Source organism: Engystomops pustulosus, chromosome 5 (genome assembly GCF_040894005.1).
Source record: "Engystomops pustulosus chromosome 5, aEngPut4.maternal, whole genome shotgun sequence".
NCBI lineage: Eukaryota > Metazoa > Chordata > Amphibia > Anura > Leptodactylidae > Engystomops > Engystomops pustulosus.
The window spans coordinates 140551797-140576132 of record NC_092415.1 but is presented as its reverse complement, the minus strand read 5'-3'; the positions used below and the strand labels follow the sequence as shown (position 1 = coordinate 140576132).

The 24336-nt window shown below is 39.5% G+C and overlaps 1 protein-coding gene across 5 annotated transcripts in view; it reads right to left on the bottom strand.

Moving 5' to 3' along the window:
- Positions 1–24336, bottom strand: part of ITPRID1 (ITPR interacting domain containing 1) — a 101576-nt gene that overhangs the window by 30367 nt on the left and 46873 nt on the right. For all 5 annotated transcript variants that reach the window (XM_072153229.1, XM_072153230.1, XM_072153232.1 and 2 more), the window contains 4 exons: positions 22252–22332; positions 20279–20481; positions 17600–18147; positions 10202–10256 (listed from right to left, as the gene is read on the bottom strand). In XM_072153229.1, coding sequence (XP_072009330.1) covers positions 10202–10256; positions 17600–18147; positions 20279–20481; positions 22252–22332 — 887 coding nt within the window. The remainder of the gene's footprint in view (positions 1–10201; positions 10257–17599; positions 18148–20278; positions 20482–22251; positions 22333–24336) is intronic.

The window sequence follows — 24336 nt, the reverse complement described above, 5'->3', positions numbered from 1 at the left end:
GCATTATATATGTTTTGGGTACAAGAACTATGTGGATTCTGTACACACATGACTGAGGCCTCTTTCACACTTGTGTTGCAGAGTACAACGTGTGAAAAACTAGAAATGTGTTGAATTAGTTCAAGGTCATGCACTTTGTTGGGAGGATAAAACCTTTGTCTTCACGTGTTTTGACGTTTGACATAATGAATCAATCAATCTGACACTCTGGGGCTTATTTACTATGGGTGATTACCAAAATTATTATAAAGGACCAAAAAAGTACTCATAAATCATATAACTAATATTAATAAAATAATATGATACAAATCTTTATTAGTACACACAAAGGAAATCGAAAACGACATTTAAAACGCACGTTAAAATCCACAAAAACAAACAAAATGGTGATGGTCAATCCATGGTATATAACACCGTACATCCAACCATCTAAATAAATAAAGGATAGAGCTGTGCAATATGTACAAATGTATATTTCACCTAACCAGGTATAACACAATGCCAAGTACCTTGCAAACAGCAAATAGGGTATTATTATTTACTAAGGGTCCTGCGGCCGCATTTTCATTTATCCTAACTTTTCGGGGATCGCGCCGGGGATTGTGTTGCACATGATCGGATTTTGGCACATCGGAGCCAGCTTTTCACGCAACAGAAATCAGGGGTCGTCGGACGATCCAACGGATGTGGACTAAGTGCAGGACTTAACATTTAAATTTGTGTCGCAAGCCAAGCACTTACATGCACAGGGAAGAAGAAGGTGAATTCCGGCGGACCTGATCGGGGAAGCGACACAAGCAGGAAATCAGGCGCACAATCTTCTTGAATCGCGGCAGATATGCATTCCGGCGGACATTCCTAGTATCACGCAGGAGCGGGTAAGTAAATGTACCCCACTGTCTCAGTCAAGTTCCTATGTACAGTAGATATTTTGAGACAGTTGCCAAAAGATACTGTCATCACTGACTGCCATACAAGGCACCTGACCATGGCAGACTTGAATGCTTGAACTGTGAGCTAACCCAAGTATGCAAATAAAACTAAATATCTTCCTTATGAGTTACTACTTCCAATGTGTAGTGTTATGTCTGACACTACGGTGCTTAAGAGGTTAACATTTCTTGTCAGCTTTTGTATTGATAATACCAGGTCTGTGATATAAACAGCTAGTACACAGCATAGACTGCCAGCTCAGCCGACTTCACAGTTGCTGGGTCCTAGAGCAAGACTGTGAATAGAGCTTCTTTGCCGAACAATGATGTTGGCTGCCAGTGCCTACAGAACTGAATAAACAACAAATAAGCAACATCTGCTCCAGCATATGTGTTTGGTGAAAAAAAGTCACAAAATAAAAGAATTTGTAAATGCCAAAAGCAACACTAAACTGCCAGTGCAACTGTAGAGTGAATTTTTAATTGCACATGCATGCAGGCAGACTGAGGGTATTAGTCTCACATATGTCTTGTTGCTGCCAACCTGGGAGTATAGATGAATTTAATTAAATAAGGATTATCCCTTTTTCCCAACCCAATTACTTATTTATAACAATGGTACAAATGACTGATAATAATGTGGTCATACATCATATGCGGAGCAGAAAACACCCCGGTTCTACCGCTAATTAACCACAGCAATGTGTGTATTGAGGTATCTGTGTAATCAACTTCTATGTTCAGCTATTTCTCCAGCTCCCAACAAAATCCCATCATCATGATGTCTGTTATAAAGAATCAGCCAGGATCAGCACGAAGGCATGGCGTAAAAAAGACCCAAAGCAGTCTGAATCTCCACATTCATAGGGAGCAACAGAAATTAAATATGGAGAGAAAAAAATACGGCCAACTTATTAGTGTTAGGAAATATTCTACAGGGAGAGATGGATCAAGCTGCTTTTCAGTATCGATTCACTGCAGCACTGTAAAGACCCAGGGCAGATACTTGGCTGTACAAAACTAAATTAAGTGTGGGCATATTTATAGGCATAAATAGTATTTATAGGGACAAAACTTACAATACCAGAAAAGTTAGCTGATAAACTACTGTGTAGCCCAGACAAGGTTACACAGATCTGGAAAACAGTCAAGCTCCCGGATGATATTTCTACTGGACTTCTCTAGAGCCACCATACAGGAAATGTGCAGCTCCAGTGTCATGTTAAGGTTGAGATTTAGTATTCTTGTTAGTTCAGAACAACTGCTGTAAGGGATTTGTGCTCCATTGTTCTCCATTAGTGGTGGTCTTAGTGGTGGTGGTCTTGAGCATCCTACTTCAAGGGGTTGTCAGGAGGTTCAAAAAGATTTCTCTCCTCACCATGGTTAGTGGTGCACCTTTACACTGAACTGCTATACCAGCACAAACCATGCTCGGGTTTGGCACTGTGTTTAGAAAAAAAACATGGACAACTCCTTTAACTAGTGCATAATGATATCATCAACTCTTATGACACCTGGACAGCTTTCCTCAGACAGAATGATGGACCAAATCTACCATCCAAATCAAGCATGATAAACCGGGGACACTTACAATCATAGATCCAGGCACTGTGACTGTGGTTATCTTCTTATATTTGTTATCCATGGCCTCCTTCCTTCTAAAATTATTTTTTAAAATTAAAACGCCCTCAGTGATGTGTTTTCACTAGTTTTTACAATGAGCAGAACCTGTCCCCCCCCCCTCTCTCTCCCTTCTCCCTCTTCCTGTTTAATCTAGCAGCAGCAGGAAGTGCAAGGGAGAAACCTGCCCTGCTCATTGTAACATCCAGGAGAAACACCCCCTGTCCTTATGGCTTATTACCATAAATATAAAAGATTATTCTATGAGGAAGGAGGCCATGGATAACAGATATAAGAAGATTACCCCAGTGACTATGTGTAAGTGCCCTTGACTTATCATGCTTGATTTTTATGGCAGATTTTCTTTAAAGACTGAAAATGGATATTTATCCTTATAATTTACAACCTACAATTCAACATTAAAACATTAATTTGCCATATAGATAACATTTTCACTTTGACTAATATTAATGGAGCTTGCATTAATGCTTGTGCTGACCTTCAAAACATCCCTCATCAGATAATTAAGACTTATTTTAATTATCAGTAGTTCCTGCAACAAAATCAGCTGCATGTGAATTCACCCCGAATGGAAAATGTTTATTTATTGTGAATTTTTTTCCATCTACTTCCTCAATCTTATGCACCATCTGACAGAGACAAATGTAAAGACAATATTAGATGTGTTTGCACAATGCTCAGTGACTTCCTTAGAGGATCCCTGATAAGATTATTTTAAGTCTCAACCTAACCATATTATGCTAAAGGTTATGGTGTCTACTCCCAGACAAAGCTTTCATATACTGTAACAATGACAACATAGTACAGAAGAGGTATGTCTGTTTCAATAGGATTTTAACATAATATTTTAACAAACAAGGTTACATTACACATATTTATCAGATTGTAGTAGTATTATAAATAAAATAATTATAATAAATAAATAAAATATATTTTACAAGTCACATAGTTACCAATGCAAATGTGAGGTTATAATACAGAGTTAGGCTGCATTCACACACATGTATGGGGACCTATATATATACAGCCAATATACGTCCCCCATACACTTCCATGGGCTCACGGCATCGTGCGGCACCGTACCGCTCCGTAGCCTGGGAAAAGATAGGACATGTCCTATCTTTTCCCTTATTACGGTGCCGTGCCCCATATGTTCCTATGGAGAGGGGTAGGGGTGAGCGCAGATGCCGTGTGCCCGCCGTGCTACGGTGCGGCAGGCAACGGCAGTGTGCATGTAGTCTTAGGGAAGGGATGAACTGGGATAAGTAAAACAGTGGGTTTGCAGTGACGCAGTAGACACATACTATTGTCAGGCTATTTTTGATTAGTTGTTTTGAAGGGTATTGGAGAGGGAGATCTACTAGAGTTCCAAGGTTGTCAATATCTTTAAAAGTTGGAGAGTTTGTGTATTGAATGTACATAGATATATTCATATATATAGTTATTGTTTATTTTGTTGATAATATCTAGTATGTTGGGGATGTTTGTATTTTTCCAGGGAGGAGATGCAAATAAAGTAACTTTTTAATACTCTGAAAGCTTTAGGGATGTTTACGGATAGGTTGGCGAATTTATTAAAATGTTAAAATCCAACAGTTGGGAGACAAAGTTGGATCGCATTGAGATAATCTAATGGAAGTAAAATACTGTACTATCTGTAAAGTATCCGTCAAACACGGGGGTGTTTAAAAGTCTCTTGGTAGAGTATGTGGACTCTCTGGACCACCGTGGGAGATGATGTTACTCGCCACAGCCCGGGACCGGAGTCTAAGTGGACCCTGGTCTTCCGCAAAGCAGGATGGTCTTGCTGCAGCGTGATGCCACCAGCTCGTACCACGGGTGTGACTAGGCCTGCGGTAGCAGCCAAGGTAGGGAAGCAGGAAACCGGACACAGGGAAGGCAGGACCTCAGGAAGGCAGGACCTTGGGATGGCAGGACCTCGGGAATACAGGACCGCCACATGAATACAGGACCGCCACACGAATATGTGAATGCCACAGGAACAAGGGAATGCCATGGGAACACAGGAAGCACAGAGTCGTCTGGAAGCGCACAGGAAACTGGGAGGCGTCTGGAAACGCACAGGAAACACGGAGGCATCTGGAAACGCACAGGAGGCTTTCACTTCAGTAGAATGACGTGAAGATCCGTCAGAGAGTAAAGGGAGGTGCTGGATTATAAGGGTGCGCCGGATTAGCCAGCGCCAATTAGGAGGACGCTGGCCCTTTAAATCCTAAAGAGGTGACGTGCAGGCACCTGCGATCCGTACCGAGGATCACGGGTACAGCTGTGACAGTATCTTAATATCTAGCTCATGGTGGTTAGTGCACATGGTTGATTTTAGCATAATGTTTCAGGCTTTCAATCATTTTACTTGTGTAAATTGTATATGGAGAGGGATTTATATGCGCTCTTTTTTTTAGCGAATTGTAAGAAACAAGCTGAATCAGTTTTAAGGGTGAATGATCGTCCTGTTGTTTTCCTTTCTGTTAGTTCACAGAATCCACCTATATTTGATCAGTATCTGTCAGTCTCCCGTTCTCACTCACATTCACTTTATTAAACTTGTCTTTCAGACATTTCCTGTTCCATAATCATCTCCGTCACATAAGGGTTGACGCGACCGGCTTTGCTTGCTTGATGTCTTCCCTATTTACATTTTTGCAGTCTCTTATCATTTTAGACTGAATTTCCTGGTCATAGATGGTTTTATTTGACCTTAAAAGAAACTCTTGTGAACTGATAATTGTAGAAAAGTGCATTTACTGGATCAGCTCATTGTGTACTTGCTCGACCTCACAGCTAGGTAGCAGGTGCTGCCTCAGCCACAGGGTACTGTGTCAGCAGTGATGTGTATTATGAGGTTACACAGCAGATGAGGTGTGTATTATGAGGTTCTGCAGCAGCAACGTTCTGCATTATGAGGTACAGCAGCAGTGATGTGTATTATGAGGTTCAGCAGCAGCTCAGGTGTGTATTATGAGGTTCCACAGCAGCTCAAGTGTGTATTATGAGGTTCCGCTGTAGCTCAGGTGTGTATTATGAGGTTCCACAGCAGCTCAGGTGTGTATTATGAGGTTCTGCAGCAGTTCAGGTGTGTATTATGAGGTTCCACAGCAGCTGAGGTGTGTATTATGAATTATGAGGTTCTGCAGCAGCTGAGGTGTCTATTATGAGGTGATCCAGCAGCTGAGGTGTGTATTATGAGGTTCTGCAGCAGCTGAGGTGTGTATTATGAGGTTCTGCAGCAGCTAAGGTGTGTATTATGAGGTTCTGCAGCAGCTGAGGTGTGTATTTTGAGGTTCTACACACATTTTTAGGTTCGCCCTGTTGGTTAAATGACCTCTAAACTGCTCTGACCACGACACAGCTGTTTCGGATGATAAACTGGGGAATATTTCAGGGAACATTAGACTGTTTTAGTTTTTGAATTTTTAATGCTGGGACGTGAGTTCACTGCAAAGGGGCCCACTGAGGCACTGTCGCCCAGGAGCCTACAGAAACCTGGAGCCGGCCCTGATTCAGTTAAGCACTGTCTTGCACAGACATATATTTTATGGGCAGTTAGAGAGGTATGGAATCTTATATATAAAGCTGAGTGTATATGTGTGAGTGTGTATGTATGTATGTTGGATAAAGGAATCTGTACTGTCGCGTTTAAAATCACAAGATTTTGCACAGCCACTCTCTGTGACTCAGGGAACGGCATGGATTTAGTTTTGAGACGAAATTTTAAGCCTTCGCTTTCCAAATTCCACTTATTACCCACCATATACAGGAGCCGTTGTCGCTGGAATAAGAGTGTCATAAAGACAGTCACTGGAATGAGAATGTCAGAGACAGACAGTCACTGGAAGAGACTATCAAAAAAGTTTATAAAAAAGAGACGGTCAATGAGAGTCTCAGACTGTATATACATATAAAATATATTTTTTTAACCTATTCTATTTTGTAGCTAAGAGCAGTTATTTACTATCTAGAGAGCTAAAGCTAGTATGATATATATTGTTGTGTAGTGAAGGTAATCTAAAATTTTTTTTTAATGAAAATGTAATTACTTTTTTGAAAGCTCTGTAACAAATTTTGCCATTTTATATTTCGCTAAATGAGTTTCCCTCAAAAAGGTGTTTTTTTAATGAAGTAGTTAAACTTAAGGAAACCTCTACCTTTATCACCTCAATCATACTGACCTACAGAATAAATTTTATCATGTCTTATATACTGTACAGTAAAGCAGTTATAATTAAAAAATCAAATGTCAAAATATCAATTTTATCCCGTTCCCTGCACAGTGTAGAGTTAAAAAGTTGTGCTATTTTTACCATAAAAAATGAACCCATTGGAAAATACAATTCATACTGCAAAAAACAAGCCCTCATATGCCTATTTCCGATAAAGAAAAAAACCGATGGGGCAGATTTACTTACCCGGCCCGTTCGCGATCCAGCGGCGCGTTCTCTGCGCTGGATTCGGTTCCGGCCAGGATTCATCAAGGTAGTTCCTCCGCCGTCCACCAGGTGGCGCTGCTGCACTGAAAAGCATCTGAACGCGCTGGAGTTCACCGGGCCGGACCAAGTGAAGGTAAGCGCGTTCCAAGCGACACATTTCTTTTTTTAAATGCGGCGGTTTCTCCGAATCCGTCGGGTTTTCGCTCGGCCACGCCCCCGATTTCCGTTGTGTGCATGCCAGCGCCGATGCACCACAATCCGATCGCGTGCGCCAAAATCCCAAGGCAATTCAGGGAAAATCGCGCAAAATTGAAAATATTCGGGTAACACGTCGGGAAAACGCGAATCAGGCCCTTAGTAAATGACCCCCGATGTCTTTTGGAACTTATGCATGGAAAAATGAAAAAAAGTGCTGTGTATTGAAGGTCATTTAAGGTTGTGTACTTAAGGGGTTAAAAATAATGGTTTTTAAATAATCCGGTGGAAGCTGCCAGTGATAATTATGAGTTAAGTGAGAGTCACTAGATTTTGCAATAAGGAACATATACTCGTGGTTCAGACTCTGGCCCACATTTATCAAAAGTAGTGCAAACGATGTGCAGTTTGCTTTTGTAGTGTGCAGAGTGCGGCACATGGCGGATTCATCATAACTGGCCCTGGTCTTCATTAATCTAGTGGCCCTTGCACTGCTCTGGGTGTGTGCACTTTTTTTGGTGAAATGTGTTCATACTGCAGAAATGTAATGCATTTCAGTAATAAATGTTGCACAAACTCAGACTAAGCACTAACACACCCCTCCCTTTAGATGCACATTTTTTCTGCCATTTCGGGTACAGTGCAGCTGCGACACAAAACTGAGGCAGACACTTTATAAATACATGTGCAAGCAGTTTGCACATTCTTTCTAGTGCAAAGTCAGACTGGTGCAAACACTTTAATAAATGTGGTTTCTGTATTTAAAGGACACCTGACATCAGGTCTCTGTCACTATTTCTGTCACCTCAGCTCACAAGGCTCCCATCACAGCCTTTATCTAGTCAATTCATACATTAATCATTATAAAATCATCTTGTCTTCATTATGTAAATGAGGCTGATCACATGGTCAGAGGCAGTGATGTCACTCCTCCCCCTGCTCATGTTTGTGTGTAATGTATAGTAAAGCATTGCTAGTGTCTGTGCTTTATCTGCTAACATGCTGCATCCTCCTAATACACATGTGAGAGACACAGACATCAGCTACACAAGTACCTGACATGTTCTGCTTAACATGGCTGCCTGGAGCTGTTGTATCTCTCCCATACACCCACAGGCTGCAGGGGGCCGCCAGCACCAGGACGCACATGGAGGAGCCATTACACCATTATACAGGCTGTCAGTCACGTGTATAGTAGTATCTCATACACACATAGGCTGCAGGGGGCACCAACACCAGTAAGCACATGGAGGAGCCATTGCACCATTATACCTCACACCATTATACAGGCTGTCAGTCATGCACTGGGGGCGCAGCTGTGCCTCCCACTCATGAATAAGCTGGACAGCTGAATATGGTAATGACTCATTGGACATTTCACAGGTCATTTGCATATAGCTTTAAGACCTCATTGCTTAAGTTTACAGGCATGTAGAGGGACAATGAAGGGATAGAGGCAATGCTTTCTAATGGCAGTTTATGAAAATATATTTAGTTTAATTTGCCTGACGGGCCTTCAGGATTAATTTGCCTGATGGGTTCTCTTTAATCATGGACTATGGAAAGGGGCCAGGTGCTCCTTGAGGCAATTTCTAAACTTTAAAGGGAACCTGTCAGCAGAAATTGACTTAATAAACAACTACCAATATGTTTCCAAGCAGTTTAACACCTTCAGCATTGTGTTTCTTTCATGACCGAGTGTGGGGGTCTCATCCAGAAAATCAACTTTCCATAAAGTTCACTGTCTATAAGCACCTTTTTTTTTCCTTTTCTAGAATACTTAAACATTTTATTTTATAGATACCTTTGTATTTAAACACAATACAACTTTATGACAACAAAAATGGGAGTTTACCATAAATTTGCTTGGCACTGCCTAAACTGCTCGAGGATCTTATGGAAAGCACCATCTGAAAATGTGTATATTCTGAGACATCTCTAACTGCACTGGATGTCTGTAGTCAGATCACGGCAAGAAATAAACAGTGACGGCTGAACAGGTGAGGTTACTACAGATCAGTACAATATGTGTGTAGTGCTGGAAATGCAAGCACAACCTGAAAACTTGTTTCCAGAAATGTATAGCAGAAAAACAAGTTCCCTGAAAAAACTTTAGGCACAGCTGAATGGTGAAGCCATTAAAAACTGGAGCACATGACATCATCAGCATTCCTAAGTATTCGGAGGCTACAAAAGACTTGCAGTGTCAGCCACCTGCAGAGCAGCATATCCAGGTTGTGGCATCAGAATATGACGATGACAGAGATAAGTGATATTACATCTACAGAAGCTGCTGTGGGTCTTACAGTTATGTGTTCTATATGCTACACATATAGGCGACACATAACCCAGGTGTAGACCCTTTGTACTCTGCATAGCTGAGCTATATGAGCCATTACAAGGGTAGAAGAAAGCCCTATGAGGCTGGGTTCACATCACGTTTTTTGCATCTGCCAGACGTATACTGCAAGGTATACATTTCAAAATTGTCTAGGTTTTTTTGATGTATATGTTGTATCCGTTGCATACGTTGGCATACGTTTTTACACTTTTTTAACTTCTGCTTCCTGTACCTTTTGAAGTCATTCCCATGTGTCCTTACCAAGATGGAGAATTTTAAGATCCAAATTTGGGCATGAAAATGGATGTGACAGATTGATGCATATGTTTTATATGACATATGTGTTATATACAACTTATGTGCTATGTATAAAACTTTCTACATATGTTGTCCAGTCACATTGCAAAAAGCCTTCACCGTAATGTATGTGGATACAAGTGTAATTTTCCACAGATCATAATTATTTAACATGACGTTTCGGTCATCTCGACCTTTGTCAAGTAGGATCTGACTTATGAAGCTTGTGGAGTTGATCGATGCTCAGGCTCATTCATTTGAAAAGACCAAAAAAAAATTGGTGTGTGCCATGTTCTTCAAATAAATGTCCCATTATAGAGATGAATGTGAAAGCATAGTATACTGACCTGATCCCTTGTCCTGATTCCTTGTTCTAGGACAATCTTCTTCAAAACTTAGCACCTTAAATGCAAACAGATTACTTTGATTACAATAGTTTTCATTGTAAGTATGGACATTTCACATATACTACTTCCTCCTCAGTGGAAATTTTATCACAAACCCTTTTGTCTTATTAGGATAACAATGTGCTGACATACTAGTATGTCACAAGGCTATTAAAGTAGTATGAAGAGGGCTCACAGGCTAAGGAGCCGCAGGCCATATTGTCTTTAATCATCACTCATTTTGATGTCATTGGGGAGTGATCATTCTCATGATAGCCTGGAACTGTCATTCGTTATCTGATCTGTAATAATGTTACACTGTTATGGATCACTAGAACATTTTCCATATACTACACTGCTGTAGTATTGCAGTATATCATAAGAGAAATCAGACCTCCTAGTGTTAAAGTACCCTGGGTTGTGTAAAAAAAAAAAAAAATTAAATCATCCACCTAACGAATATAATCATAAACATATTAGGTACCCAAAAGTACAGATCTATCAAAATATAAAAAAGAATTCTTCCCAGCAGTGAACCTTGTAGCAGAAAATAGCGCCCAAATGTCTGGAATGACACTTTTTCACCATTTTGTAACACATTAAAAGTTTTATAAAAAGGAGCCCTAAAATAGTAGCAATGAAAACTTCAGCACATCCCACAAGGAATAACATGTTAAACAGATATGTAAACCAAAGTAGGACAAAGTTATTGGTGTCAATATATTGTGAAACTACAAATTTTTTTTTATCACATATAATTTTTTTTCGGCATGTTCTATGTGCTATTACTGAGGTAGGGCTGGGGAGCTGCTTACTTTAGTAAGGGATTTCTTGGAAAACCAGGTGTGATGTTTCCAAAGCAATGTTAAACCTTCATTTTTTTTTCTAGGTGCAGAGACAAAACCGAAGCAAAACGGAAGCAGAGTGGAGATAAAACAGAGACAAAAAGCAATGGACGATCAACGTAAGCTGAACGCCAATGTGAAAGAGCCATAAGCATGTAATATGGCTACAACATTAACACCCGCTAATCATGGTGCAGGTCCTTGTGATGCTGCTCATGAGTAAATCATAGTTCATGGTTTGAGTTTTTGCTGCAGCCTCCAGTTATGATGTATATAGGTTCTATTTATACAGCATATAAAAGTACATTAGATAGCTATATAATGTACTTACATATTAAATAGAACCTCAACATACACTATCCAGTGTATTAAGTCAGTAATTTAAACTACGGCTTTTTGACCACCAGGGACAATGGCCAAAATGAATTTTGAATGGCTTTTGGTCATTTCCATGATGGAACATATGGCTTTTTTCAACAGTAACTATGTACTTTGAACCCTTTGTTTGTCCCATAATGACATCTTTCTTAACTCATTAAATCTGCTGTTCTGTTCAGTCAGTGAAGATATATCCAATTTATGATACCCGGCGATGTACAACAAATATTACATCATTGGGTGGAGCAGTACTAGCTTACCTTTGTTTGTCAACCTTTGCACTAGCCATTGTGCATTACTTATTATAAAATGCCTAATGTATAACACATGCATTAGGATGTGCTTTCTCCTATACTCTGTGTGAACATGTACATAGTAGGTCATTTTTGTCAAAATGGGAAAATTCTAAATTTTATTTTCATATTGTCTAGGGTTGAAAAGCCTCCTAAAAGCTTTTATGAATAGTTTGAGCGGTGTTGTTCTGTTAAAATGGGGTGATGTATTGGGAGTTTCTAATAAAAAAAGCCTTAATTGGTCCCTAAAATAATTGTTTCTGAAAAATTCATTTTGTATTTGCTTTATTTGTATGCCTCCCAGTATCCTAAAATACAAGAAACCATTGAAAAAAAACAAGAGAATTGCTAAATGTTATTTAGTAACTATTTTGGTAGCAAGTATTTGTCTGAAGAATCAAATATTGTAAAATTTGGAATTATTTCCACACTCCTTCCCAATTATGTATTCAATTATATAACTAAACTAAACTAAGCATATCAACCAAAATTTAATAGTAACATATAGTACAATGTGTCTCATAAAGGAAATATTTTTAAAATAACCTGGGTAAATTAAAAAGTTGTAAAGTTAAATCCCTATAGAGAAAGACGTGTCCTATTAGGGAATGAGCTTTGTCCTTAAGTGGTTAAGTCGTGTCATGTGCTCCTTTAACATTCTGTTTATAAATGTGTACATTTAGCTTGTTCTTTCCATCTGTAGCTTTCACATTTTTTAAACCCAAGGTGTCAGCAAGTGCTTGCAGCTATGTGCTTATATAGCCAAGTAAAATGAGATGACCTAGTGGCTTTATATTTGCATTAGTTGCAGCTGACAAACTTGCTCAGCTTAAACAAATGACATCTAATGCACCGTGTAGTCCAATTCTGGGGCCTCACATTCTTGGCTTTTTCCTGGATTCTCAGCTTTGTTAGAGAAGAAGGTTGTTAGAACTAAGAAGTCACTTCTAATTGATATTTACCATTAAAGAGTAACTTCCACATTGCATATTTTTGTAAATTTAGGGCCACATTTACTAAGCTCTGTGAGCCAGTTTTTTGTCTGACTTTGCAAGTTTTTTCAAGTGTAAACTGTTTTCACAGGTATTTAAGAAGTGCCAGCACCACATTTGTGTTGCACGCGACCGTTTTGTGGCACAGTTGCACTAGACATCATAGGACACAAATTAGGGGGCGTTCAGGTACTCAGCAGAACCTTGCACCAGATTTTACATGCAAAGTCTGCGAGCATTGTGTTTCACGCCCTATGTTAAAGGTGCACCACAAAGAATTTGTGCATTCTGTCGGAGAAGTCAGTATATGGAGCACTAGATTCATGATAACGTGTGCTAGAAATACTGAATCCTGCGCCCTCTGTACACTATACAGGCAAACTGCATTTAGTGCAGTTTGCATTGATGTTTGTAAATGTGCCCCATATAGTTCAGATGAACTCTGTAAAAAACAGAAGACATTACTCCTAACCTGCCCGGTTTACTGTTAAGATCTGTTTTCAGTGGGAAGCAGAGAAGTGAGGATTGAACAGATATAGACACAGATGCAGATTTAGAAAGGATTGTACTAGCGTCACAACTGATGGCTCATGGCGAGGAATATCGACTTTTCTGCCCTTTACGCCACCTCCTCTTCAAGTTGGCATGTGGGGGGGTATAGTAGGCCATGCCACAAAGTGCGGCAGTGCAAGACCACACACATTCACTATAACCTGTCACTAGATTGTGGCACAGGCTATAGGGAAATTCTAGAATTGCCCGGCCATGCAGTCAAGCCATTGTATTAATAGTACTAAATTTAAATATCGCCTACAGCACACAATAACTACACTGCTCTGCTCCCTCACCTCATGTCTCCATCTACCCTCGCATATAAATTGTGTGTCCTCACGGCCAGGGTCCCCCTACCACTTGTTCCTGAATCCTGATCACTGTAGTTTTGTATTTGTACCGTACTTTTTCTTGCCTTAATGAAATGTATGTGAACCTCTTACTGATTGTACGGCACTAAGGAATTAATGGTGCTCTATAAATAAATTATAATATTATAATATACAGGTTTCTAACCACCATAAGGGATCATACCTTTCACAATGTACAGTACCCTAATTCTACAAGAACGTCTCAGTCGTCTGACAGCACTGTTTGATTCGCTGCATCGGGACCTGCTCAAGGTTTTGATGTCTACATGCTGCAAATCCATATGTGAGTGAGTGGATCCTTCTTTTTCTACACCATATATAAAATTACTCTGCACTGTGACCCAGTAAGATATTGTTTGTATATCCCCCCTTGCTTCCTTGTAAAAGTACAGGACACACTGGCCAGGTCTTTTTTGTTTGTTTTTAATGTATCTATATTTTTAATGGGTGGTTTTGTTGTAGTATCACATATGATAAATACAGATTGCTATTTACATTTAGTGATCTGGTGTATTTGTTTAATGTTTGAGGTATTTGAAGTATTTCTAGGTGCATTGTCTGTAGGTCCTCTCTCAATATTGTATTTTGATTTGGATTATTTGATCCTTATTGCTCTTTGGTTAACAATGTGTTGAGAGGCTGGAACCTGATATATATATATATATATATATATATATATATATATATATATATATATATACAGGCGGTCCCCTTCTTAAGAACACCCGACTTACATACGACCCCTAGTTACAAACGGACCTCTGGATGTTGGCAATTTACTGTACTTTAGCCTTAGGCTACAATAAACAGCTATAACAGTTATCGGAGGTGTCTGTAATGATCCTTTATTGTTAATCCTGGTTCTTATGACAACCCAACATTTTTTAAATCCAGTTGTCACAAAGACCCAAAAAAATTTGGCTCGGGCTACAATTGTAAAATATACAGTTCCGACTTACATACAAATTCAACAACAAACCTACCTATTGAGATAAAAGGGATGAGTGGTGCACAATACCCCAGTGCAAATCTTCCCCACAGAGGTCTAAGACATCAGAGGCTAAACACTTAGGCCCCTTCCACACTTGTGTTGCAGATCACATCAGGGTTTGATCAGGGTGCGATCAGGGATTGGTATTTGAAAAACTGACATTTTGCATCAGAGTCCAATCAGTTTTCAGTCAGAGATTGTTCAATGTCTCAGTTTTTCACGCGGGTTTTCAATGCATTTTCATTTGCATTGCACTTGCATTGGACTTGCATGTGTCTCAGAATGCAATGTGTTTTTGATGCATCTCTATAGACTTGTATGGTGCAATTCTGAAAAAGAGTGTTGATTACAATGGGTCAGAGTGCAATACAAGTTCTGCATGTCAAAAGCATGTGCAGAACACGCGCATGAAAAACGCAAGTGTGAAAGGAGCCCTAGAGTTCTCTAATGCAGCTTGTGCCTGGGTCTGTGCCTCTCCTACTTGACTTTTCATCCTTCTCCCTTCATAGACAAATGAATGACTTTCCTCACGGAAGATCTGAGCAGTGAACCAAGCAGACTGGAGAGGGTCAAAGTCAATTTCCTCTGTAAAAATATTTTATCTTTTTATATGTACCTTAATTGTTCATTTACAAACAGTATTTGAAATAAAGTCAGACAAAAAACTGGCGGAGGGGCCAAATGTGGGCCAAAGTCTCTTGTGTCCCCAGGAAAGATGTGACTCTAACCTAACAGATACAGTATGTTAAAGTGACATTAAATGTAAGGGAATGGGTCTGGGATTGTCACTGTACACACTGTGCAATTTGGGTACAACTGACATCAGCCAGTTTTATTTGGCAGTAACACAAAATAAACAAAACAGCAAAAATAAAGCCTAAGCCTCTCCGCCACTAACTATACATTGAGGTTCCCTACCTCACCAGGTGCTGGCCTACTGCCAGTCACCCCAAAACTCACAGTATCACTTTACTGCCACAGTTCCACAAGCCTTTAATGTAGCCTGTCTCTTCCCCATTGTGGGAAGTCTGCACCAGGTACTTGTACAGGACTTTCAGCTGGCTGCAAATTAAACTTAATCAGACAGACCCTTCTTTGCCAGGTCTGCCATCTGCCTAGCTTTTCCTTAGGCAAAACACACCTTTCATGGCCAAAATCTACTCGCATACATACTTACACGCATTACAGTTACTGTGACCTATACCCACAGATTATTACACACCCATACATACACCTATGCCCTTTTACACAGAAACAGATTGTATTCAGGTACAGACTTGACTGCTGAGCACACTACATGCTATGATGGATGTGTCAGCCAGTCTGTTCAGAAGATGGCATCACTCTCCCTTGTGGGCAAAGGGTGAGCAGGGCGGGCTCCAGGTTTTAGTAGGCCAACGGGTGGCAGAGCCTTAGTGGGCCCCTTTGCAGTGAACTGACATTTCATAAACTACAAATCAGAAACTAAAACGCAGGTGCATGAAACGGCCCATCGTCTGCCATGTTTAGCATCCTCCCCGCACCGCCACATGGAACAATAAAGACTAACATTTATTCATAGGATTTGGTGAGGGCTTTTATTCTATTTTTGCATATTTGCCAACTACCATAGGGAACATCGTTCCCCAAACATTTTTGAAAATACCAAAAAACATGCAATATGGCTGATCTACAAAAGAAGTGTCTGTTAAGGGGGAGCCCGCTGCCCACAATGTCAATACATGCAAAAACAGGAACAATCAAGTCAATAGCAACAAACAAGACATATAACATCAGAAGATATGGCAACTGTGATTCGACCAACGTAGTCTACTAAGGAGAATGGGAACAATGTCAACTCCAATACGTTACGTGTACTAAAAGAAAACTTAAAACACGTTTTAAAGAACACATAACTGATGCCACCTCTCAAACAAACATAGGACAAGGACTGTAGGGACTTTCTAAGCATTTCAAAGAGATACACTAAAGATCCTTACAGCATTTCAAGATTACAGTTATTGAAACAGTCATGACAACTGCGGAGGCGGGGATAAAGAAACTACTCATGCGAGAAGCTTATTGGAACTTTTGGAACTAGAAACTAGATTTCCAAAATGACTCAATTACAAGAACAATCTAATGTATCTATATTAGAAATACCTGTACACCATATACATTTCTATCATGTTATGCATCTGCTGGTGACACACACACTAATTATGTTGGGTTTATCTTACACCATGGTTTTTTGTGTGGCTAGAATAGCTGAGTATGCCTCAGTTCACATTATAATGGCCTCAGTTCACATTATATGTTTCGGTATGGGAATAACCATTTAATGTGCTCTTACCTATACCATTTCTTTTGACTTTTTCAGTTTCCAATGGGTCCAGTACATATAGTACATATAGCACATGCATTTAATAAATATATCTGAAACAACTATAGAAGCAACAAATCGGAACACAAATATACTTATTCACAACATAGCGGGGGAAGACGCATCCCACCAGTGACATCACAAGCTATATGCCGCCTCACTCCCCTTATCCGTGCTATTTAGAGCTACACAGGTCAGGTAGCACACAGGTATGGTTAAGAGCCATGCTGCTCAAAAAGCGTCATCTTTTCATGTGCATTTTGCCCTCTAGATGGATTTCTTTTAAGAACATATGTTTTTTACATGTTCAAATAAAGAAGATGGATTATATATGAAATTGAAGCCTCACATTCACCTAGCCATTGCTGGAGCCCCTCCTGTTTTTCTGTCTGGGAACTAGCATCTCTGGAGCCAGACAAGCTGAGCTACATGAGCACGTCCATTTCAATTAATGAACAAAGAGCAACCAAGATGGTGGGCGGGATTACAAACTTTTGTAATTTGTCTCAAATCCCAATCAATAAGCCTGTAAATCATTTCACAATGAATATACAATATGCTTCACTAGTGCTTACCTCTTCCATTTCAAATGACTCTGGATCTGGAGACAAAAGTCTTTGTTGAGCAGTTTTTTTGAAGGTCTTCAAAAGCATTTTGGAGCCCTTGGCTGTTTGGATTCTTCCTGCCATGTCAGAATGGTTACGTTGTTTCATAGGTGTAGAAGGTGAGCATGCTTCCAATTCTTTTCCATCAGATACTGTGTTCTTATTTATATCCTCACATGACAAAGCCACTAAACTGCTCTCCCCAGTACCACTTTGCTTTCTGAAATCCTTCAAATTGCTAGAATCCATTAATGGTCCCAGATGTTGTTGTTCTTCCTTTACTACATCTGCTTCTAAATGATTTATAGTTGGACTTGAGTTCTCATCAACTATTTTTAACTGCTTGGAGACTTTCCAAAGAAGTTGCCGTATTCTCTTTCTCTTCTCCGGAGTAAGCGTTGATTTCCTCTCAGAACTTGCATACTGGGTGCCATTATTTTGATTAGTGTGAATATCATTCAGCAATGAGGAAAATGCACTTGTAACCTGTTCTAAGACTTCCAGTTGCCGGAAACGGCCTACAAATAAGAAAATATATTTTATTCTACCTCTCTAAAGTGTGAACAGAGCAAAGAAAATTAAATGCCTAATGGTTAAAATACTGTAAACTACTGTCAAACTAGCTAAACTAATAGCTGAAGGAGGGGTACGGAATTGATATTCAGGACGATCCCTGGAGATGCATTTTATGCTTTACATTAAAGAAAGTTAAATGCAATCGGAATTTATCATAGCAAAAGGATCATAAAAGTATCTTTTCTCAAAATGGCATACAGTTATTATAAATGAATTATGAAAATAATATAAATGAGATTGAGGCACAAATGAGATTTTGGGGCACATTTACTAAGGGGTTTGCAACAGTTTTCTGATGGACATTGCACATTCTTTTAGGTGAAAACGTCACAGGTATTTAAGAAGTTTGGGTACCTATTCTCCCCTTTCCATTGGTACGACCTTTATGGTAATGTAACAATGCTTCTCTTATATGCAAAATTGCATTGTATTTTATTGTAGCGGCCTTAGCTATACATCATATTATTATTTGTTACTGCTGTAATTACTATGATCCTACAATAATTAATCTTCTAAGTATCTTTATAAGCTACATATATGATATATGTTTTGCTGATATTTAATTCAGGAATGGGGAGATTGTAGTTCTGATCCCATTTCTTGGTTTTAATTGGTTTATTTGCTGTTTTTTCAATAAAGATTGTTATTTTCTGAAAATTGCATCTGCTTTTGTGTATACTTGGTTGAATTATAGCCTTTCAAATGTGGGAAAATAGTTATTCCAGTGAATATTCCCCCAAAAGCTTATAATTGGAGGTATTTACAATTGGAACTTTTCGTGGCGCAGCTGTGCAAGCCTCCATGCGCCACAAATAAGGGGGCATTGCGGCGCTCAGTCGGACCAAGCGCCGTATTTAACATGCAAAATCAAAGTTGCATACGCTTTGTTAAAGGTGCACCACAAAAAAGTTGGTGAACTCTTTCGGGCAAGTTCAGGGAAGCGCCAGATTCATGATTTCTGGTGCATGTTCTTAATGAATCGGTCTCACCCAGAATTATACAAGGGAATAGCACTTTTAGTGAAGTTTCCAACTTTCTTAGTAAATGTGCAGGGAGCTTGTTTTATAAATCACTCCAGTTTAATAATCATTCAAACATAATATGATGGGGTATTTAATAAGATATTGGGCCACATTTATCACTTGTTTTTTTCTGTTGTTTTTGCGCCTTTTCGTTTAGGCGCACCGTTTTTGCGCCATTTTTGCGATTAAACGTCAAATTAGCCGCGCAGCTAAAATAACCACCTTTCCCTCATCTATCGTTCAATTCCAGATGTTTTGCTGCGCCTAATGATATTCATCACGTGCGACTTTTGCATTTAGGCGCAAAAACGGGCGCAAAAACACTCCAGCTCGAAGGTGGCGTTATCTGAGAAGAAAGCACTGAGCCCCTTTGCAGAAGAGCTCATTTCTAGCAGCAAAGCTCAGCCAGACACTGGAACATATAATAGATACAATTAGATACATTACAGACAGGAGCTGCAGACTATTTACAGTTCATCACCTTCTATTTACTAAATATTCTGCAAAACGCTGAGCTCACAGCAAGAGAGAAGAGAAGTTTGCACAAGTTTGCAGATACTACAAACAAGTGTCCCCCATGTAATTCTGCACAGTGTCTGAGGGGGATATTGTGCAGAATTACAGGGGTGCAGCAGGAGACCAGCACTGGGGGATCCCCTCCAGGAGAAGCCCCTGCTGAGGAGGTCACTGGGTGCTGGGTGTCACACACCTGGGTGCTGCTGTGAGTGTTATCTTCATTCTGGGCTGTGGGAGAAGCAGAGAGGAGCTTGTAGCAGGATGACATGTAAGTGCCCGAATCTAACATTGCGCCTAAACTGCGCCTAAACTGCGCCTAAACTGTGTTAAAGTAAAGTGATTAATAAGAGGCAGGAAATTACCTTATCACAGATGGTTGTAGCTTGTGATAATTCTGGCAAAACAGTGCGCCCAAATTTAGGCGCAACTACTACACTTAGGCGCACAAAAGTGATAAATGTGGCCCATTGTGAATACATGTCTTCTGGTATAAAGTCCTTTAATACTGAATATATAATACTCACTATATACTTACCACACAAATTGGGATGTTCAGTTTCCATTCGCATTTTCTGGGCCTCTAAAAACACACGTGTGTTAATTCCTTTAGCTTCAGAAGGTGTCATGATAAATCGGGAAGGAATTTTTGTGCAAATATCCGGTTCATCAATACCAAATCCAAGATCAATGAGAAGATCCACTGGATCTGCCTCACATAGTTTGAGCATGTCTGATATGCTGTTAGGAAAAAAAAAGCATCAATGTTAAAAATATAGCCTTCTCTTGGATAATTGTACTTTGTCTCTGAAGTAGTTACATAAACTGTCCTTCAAGGACTTTAGTCTCCAGGATAACACAATATGTTCCCCAAATTTATTTTCTTATTTTATTCTGTTTATATTTTTTTTAATTTCCTTTAATTTGAATACCAATATTGGTGAATAATATTCTGGGGATATTTTGTAATAAAGTAACTGCTGTCTAGTGGTTATTCACCTCCTCAGGCTCCAGCACAGTATATGCCCTAATGCCACAGGCTGAGGCTCAGTGCAGAAATTCTATCTAACCATGGCTGGAGCTGAGTTTGGGAAGTTTAGTGCAGGCATTCTATATATTTAGGAAATCTGATGGATGTCCCTATTTTTTTTTTTACATAGCCACCACCAGTCTTTTTACACTCTATGTCAAACACATCCCTTTTTTTTATCACAGACTGAACTCCCATGTCTCCTATTTCTCTAGTCAGCACTCCTATTACCTACTCTTTAAAGGACACCTGTCATCAGGTCTGTGTCACTAGTCCTGTCACCTCTACCTGTTGGAGCAGCTCACAAGGATCCATCCCAGCCTTTATCTAGTTATTTCATAGATTATTCATTGTAAAATCATCTTTTCTTTATTATGTAAATGAGGCTGGTCACATGGTCAGAGGCAGTGATGTCACCTCTGTTTCCCCTCCCCTCTCCTCCCCCTGCTCATGTCTGTGTGTAATGTATAGTAAAGCATTGCTAGTGTGTGTGTGCTGCATCTGCTGACATGCTGCATCCTCCTAATATACAGGTGAGAGACACAGACATCAGCTACACATGAATCTGACATGTGCTGCTATAACATGGCTGCCTGGAGCTGCTGTATCTCTCCTATACACACACAGGCTGCAGGAGGCGTGGCCACCAGCACCAGGAAGCACATCATTATACAGCCTCACATCATTATACAGGCTGTCAGTCATGCACTGGGGGTGTGGCTGTACCTCCCACTCATGAATAGAGTGGACAGCTTGAATATGCTAATGCTTCATTGGACATTTCACAGGTCATTTGCATACAGCTTTAGGACCTCATTGCTTAGGTTTACAGGCATGTAGAGGGACAATGAAGGGATAGATGCAATGCTCTCTAATGGCAGTTTATGAAAATATATTTAGTTTAGGGGGGTTATTTTGCCTGACGGGTTCTCTTTAACTGGACCGCACACTCTTGCTCCTCTTTTAGCCAGCCTTCAACTCCATGGCCACCTTTTCTGCAGGTCCTTTTTGCAGCCTACCCATGCCTGCTTCTTCTCCTTTTACTTCTCTAAATACTTGTAGATGTAAGTCACATAGACCCTGATTTCATCCAATTCATTCAACTCACATGGCTAAGTTTTCACAATAAGACTGAATTCATGGATTGCTACTTTCCATTGAGGTGCAAGTTATGACACAAATTGACTCAAGTCACACCCTGGCCTATGAGCTGCGGCTTTTGATTTTTTTAGTACTTTTTATAAAGCTGTCACAAACAACTTGCACAGGAAAAGACACTGCCAGCAGATTTATCAAGGGCCAAAGTCACTTTGATTGAATCTTAGGGCAGTGAAGCTCCAAAGACAGACATAAAATTATCAGAAGGAGCCAACCTAATTATATATTACACCAATTAAATTTCAGATTGAACATATCATTATGTATCTTTAATAAAAAGGCTTATCATTTCTAAAGACATGTGAAACTATAGAGAAACAAACCTTGTCGGAACACTTGGAGCAGGTTTAATGGTTCCATTACTCCTTGCTGTTGAAAATGTTTCTATATAATTATGTAGAGAGCTAGATAAGAAATACAGAGAAAAATATTCATTTTAATTATACATTGCAATGATTCTCCTGAGCAATCATTTTAATTTTTTTGCATTCATTTACTCTTAAATTAACCATATTAAGAGGAAAAAATAGTAAAGCATGAGAAAAAAAAACATAATATGTGTCTAATTCAAGCCTCAGCATCTTACTTTGGAAAACAAAATATGGCAGCATATTGTAGGTGTGAGAATAAAGGTGTTAGGTGTTAGCAAATGCTAATTATACTGTAAATGAGACAGAAGGTATCTTGCTTTATGACAGATGGTGAATCAGCTGCTAACCTTCAGGGAACACAGCTTCTCTAGCCATGACTTCCAAAATATATTATTTCTGAAATATTGTGTTCCTCTTTGAGACTTGTACAGCAAAGATCAAACTGCCTTCAACATCAGATTGAAGAACACTTAGGTAAGGAATGTTTATCAAGCGTAAAGTTGTAAAATAGTATTTCTTGATCCCTTTGTGGCAAAAACGGAAATAAAAAAACAAAAGGCAGGGTTCAGTGGGAGTAAGTGTGACCTAAACTGCTGACACATGGAGGGGAAGGGATCAAAAACATGTAAGGTATCGTCACGTTCCAAAATGTCCGATCTATCAAAATATAATAACGGTAATTCCATGCGTTTAACCCCGTAAGGGAAAATAGCGCCCAAAATTCTCATTTTTGTCACTTTAAAAAATAAAAATTCAATAAAAGGTGATCAAAAGGCTATACAGTCCTTAAAATGGTTGCATTGAAAACATTATCAAAATATAATAACGGTAATTCCATGCGTTTAACCCCGTAAGGGAAAATAGCGCCCAAAATTCCCATTTTTGTCATTTTAAAAAATAAAAATTCAATAAAGGGTGATCAAAAGGCTATACAGTCCTTAAAATGGTTGCATTGAAAACATTATCAAAAGAAACAAAAAAATGACACCACATACAGAGCTGTACACAGAAGAATGAAAATGTTATTAGCGCCAGAAGATGGCAAAATGAAGAATTTGCTTTCTAATCAGATGCTGTCTTGCAAGACAGCATCTGATTAGAAAGCAAATTCTTCATTCACTACTTAGGTTTTGTCAACCGGCATAGTGTACCATGCCGGTTGACAAGACCTAAGTAGTCTCCAAAGCTTGCAATTGTTATTATCCTTTTTAGTTAGTCAATAAAAGGTATCAACAACTGGGAACTTTAATCTAGATGAAACAGAACACTCTAAAGGAGTTTTACCATGAGACACATATGGTATATGTATCAGGTATAGCATAATAGTCTGCTAAATGTGGGTCCATCCACTGGGATGCACATCTACAGATTCCCAAAGCTCACAAAGCTCACAAAGTGGGACACCCTTAAAGACATCAGATATTTACCTGGTCCTGACTTAAATCTGGTTTATTTTTATTTTTACAAGAAATATTGGCTGTTATACTTAATAAAGTGGCACAAAGTATCAGAGCACGCCAAGAAAGAGCTGAGCACTTATGTGAAAGCTAACAATTGATATTGAGTAGAGCTAGGTAGAAGTACTCATTACAGAGTACAGAGTACTAGAGATGACAGCAGCAGCATGCGTTCCTGCAAACTTATGCAAACTTCCTCTCCTCTACACCACTCCCCTCCCCTGCCAGCTCTATACGCATGACATGAAGCGGGTTGGGGCGGGGAAGCTGTGTAAAGGAGCAGGAGAGGAGACTGATACAGGCAAACAGAGGCTGCAGCTTCAACAACGACTATCCAGGACTCACCACATGCTGCTGGCAGGGAGCAAGCTAATGTGAATTAAACTTGTATAAACTACAGAAATGATTCCTAATTCTGAGAGGTTATTGAAACCTGTCACCAGATAAAAATCACATTCCTAGTGACAGGTTCCCTTTTCAACTCTATTTTCATTGCTAATAGCCCTACATAGAATGGCAGGTGGACATTCGGCATACTTAAGACACATTCACCAGTATTTTAATGGGAGAAATGTCATAA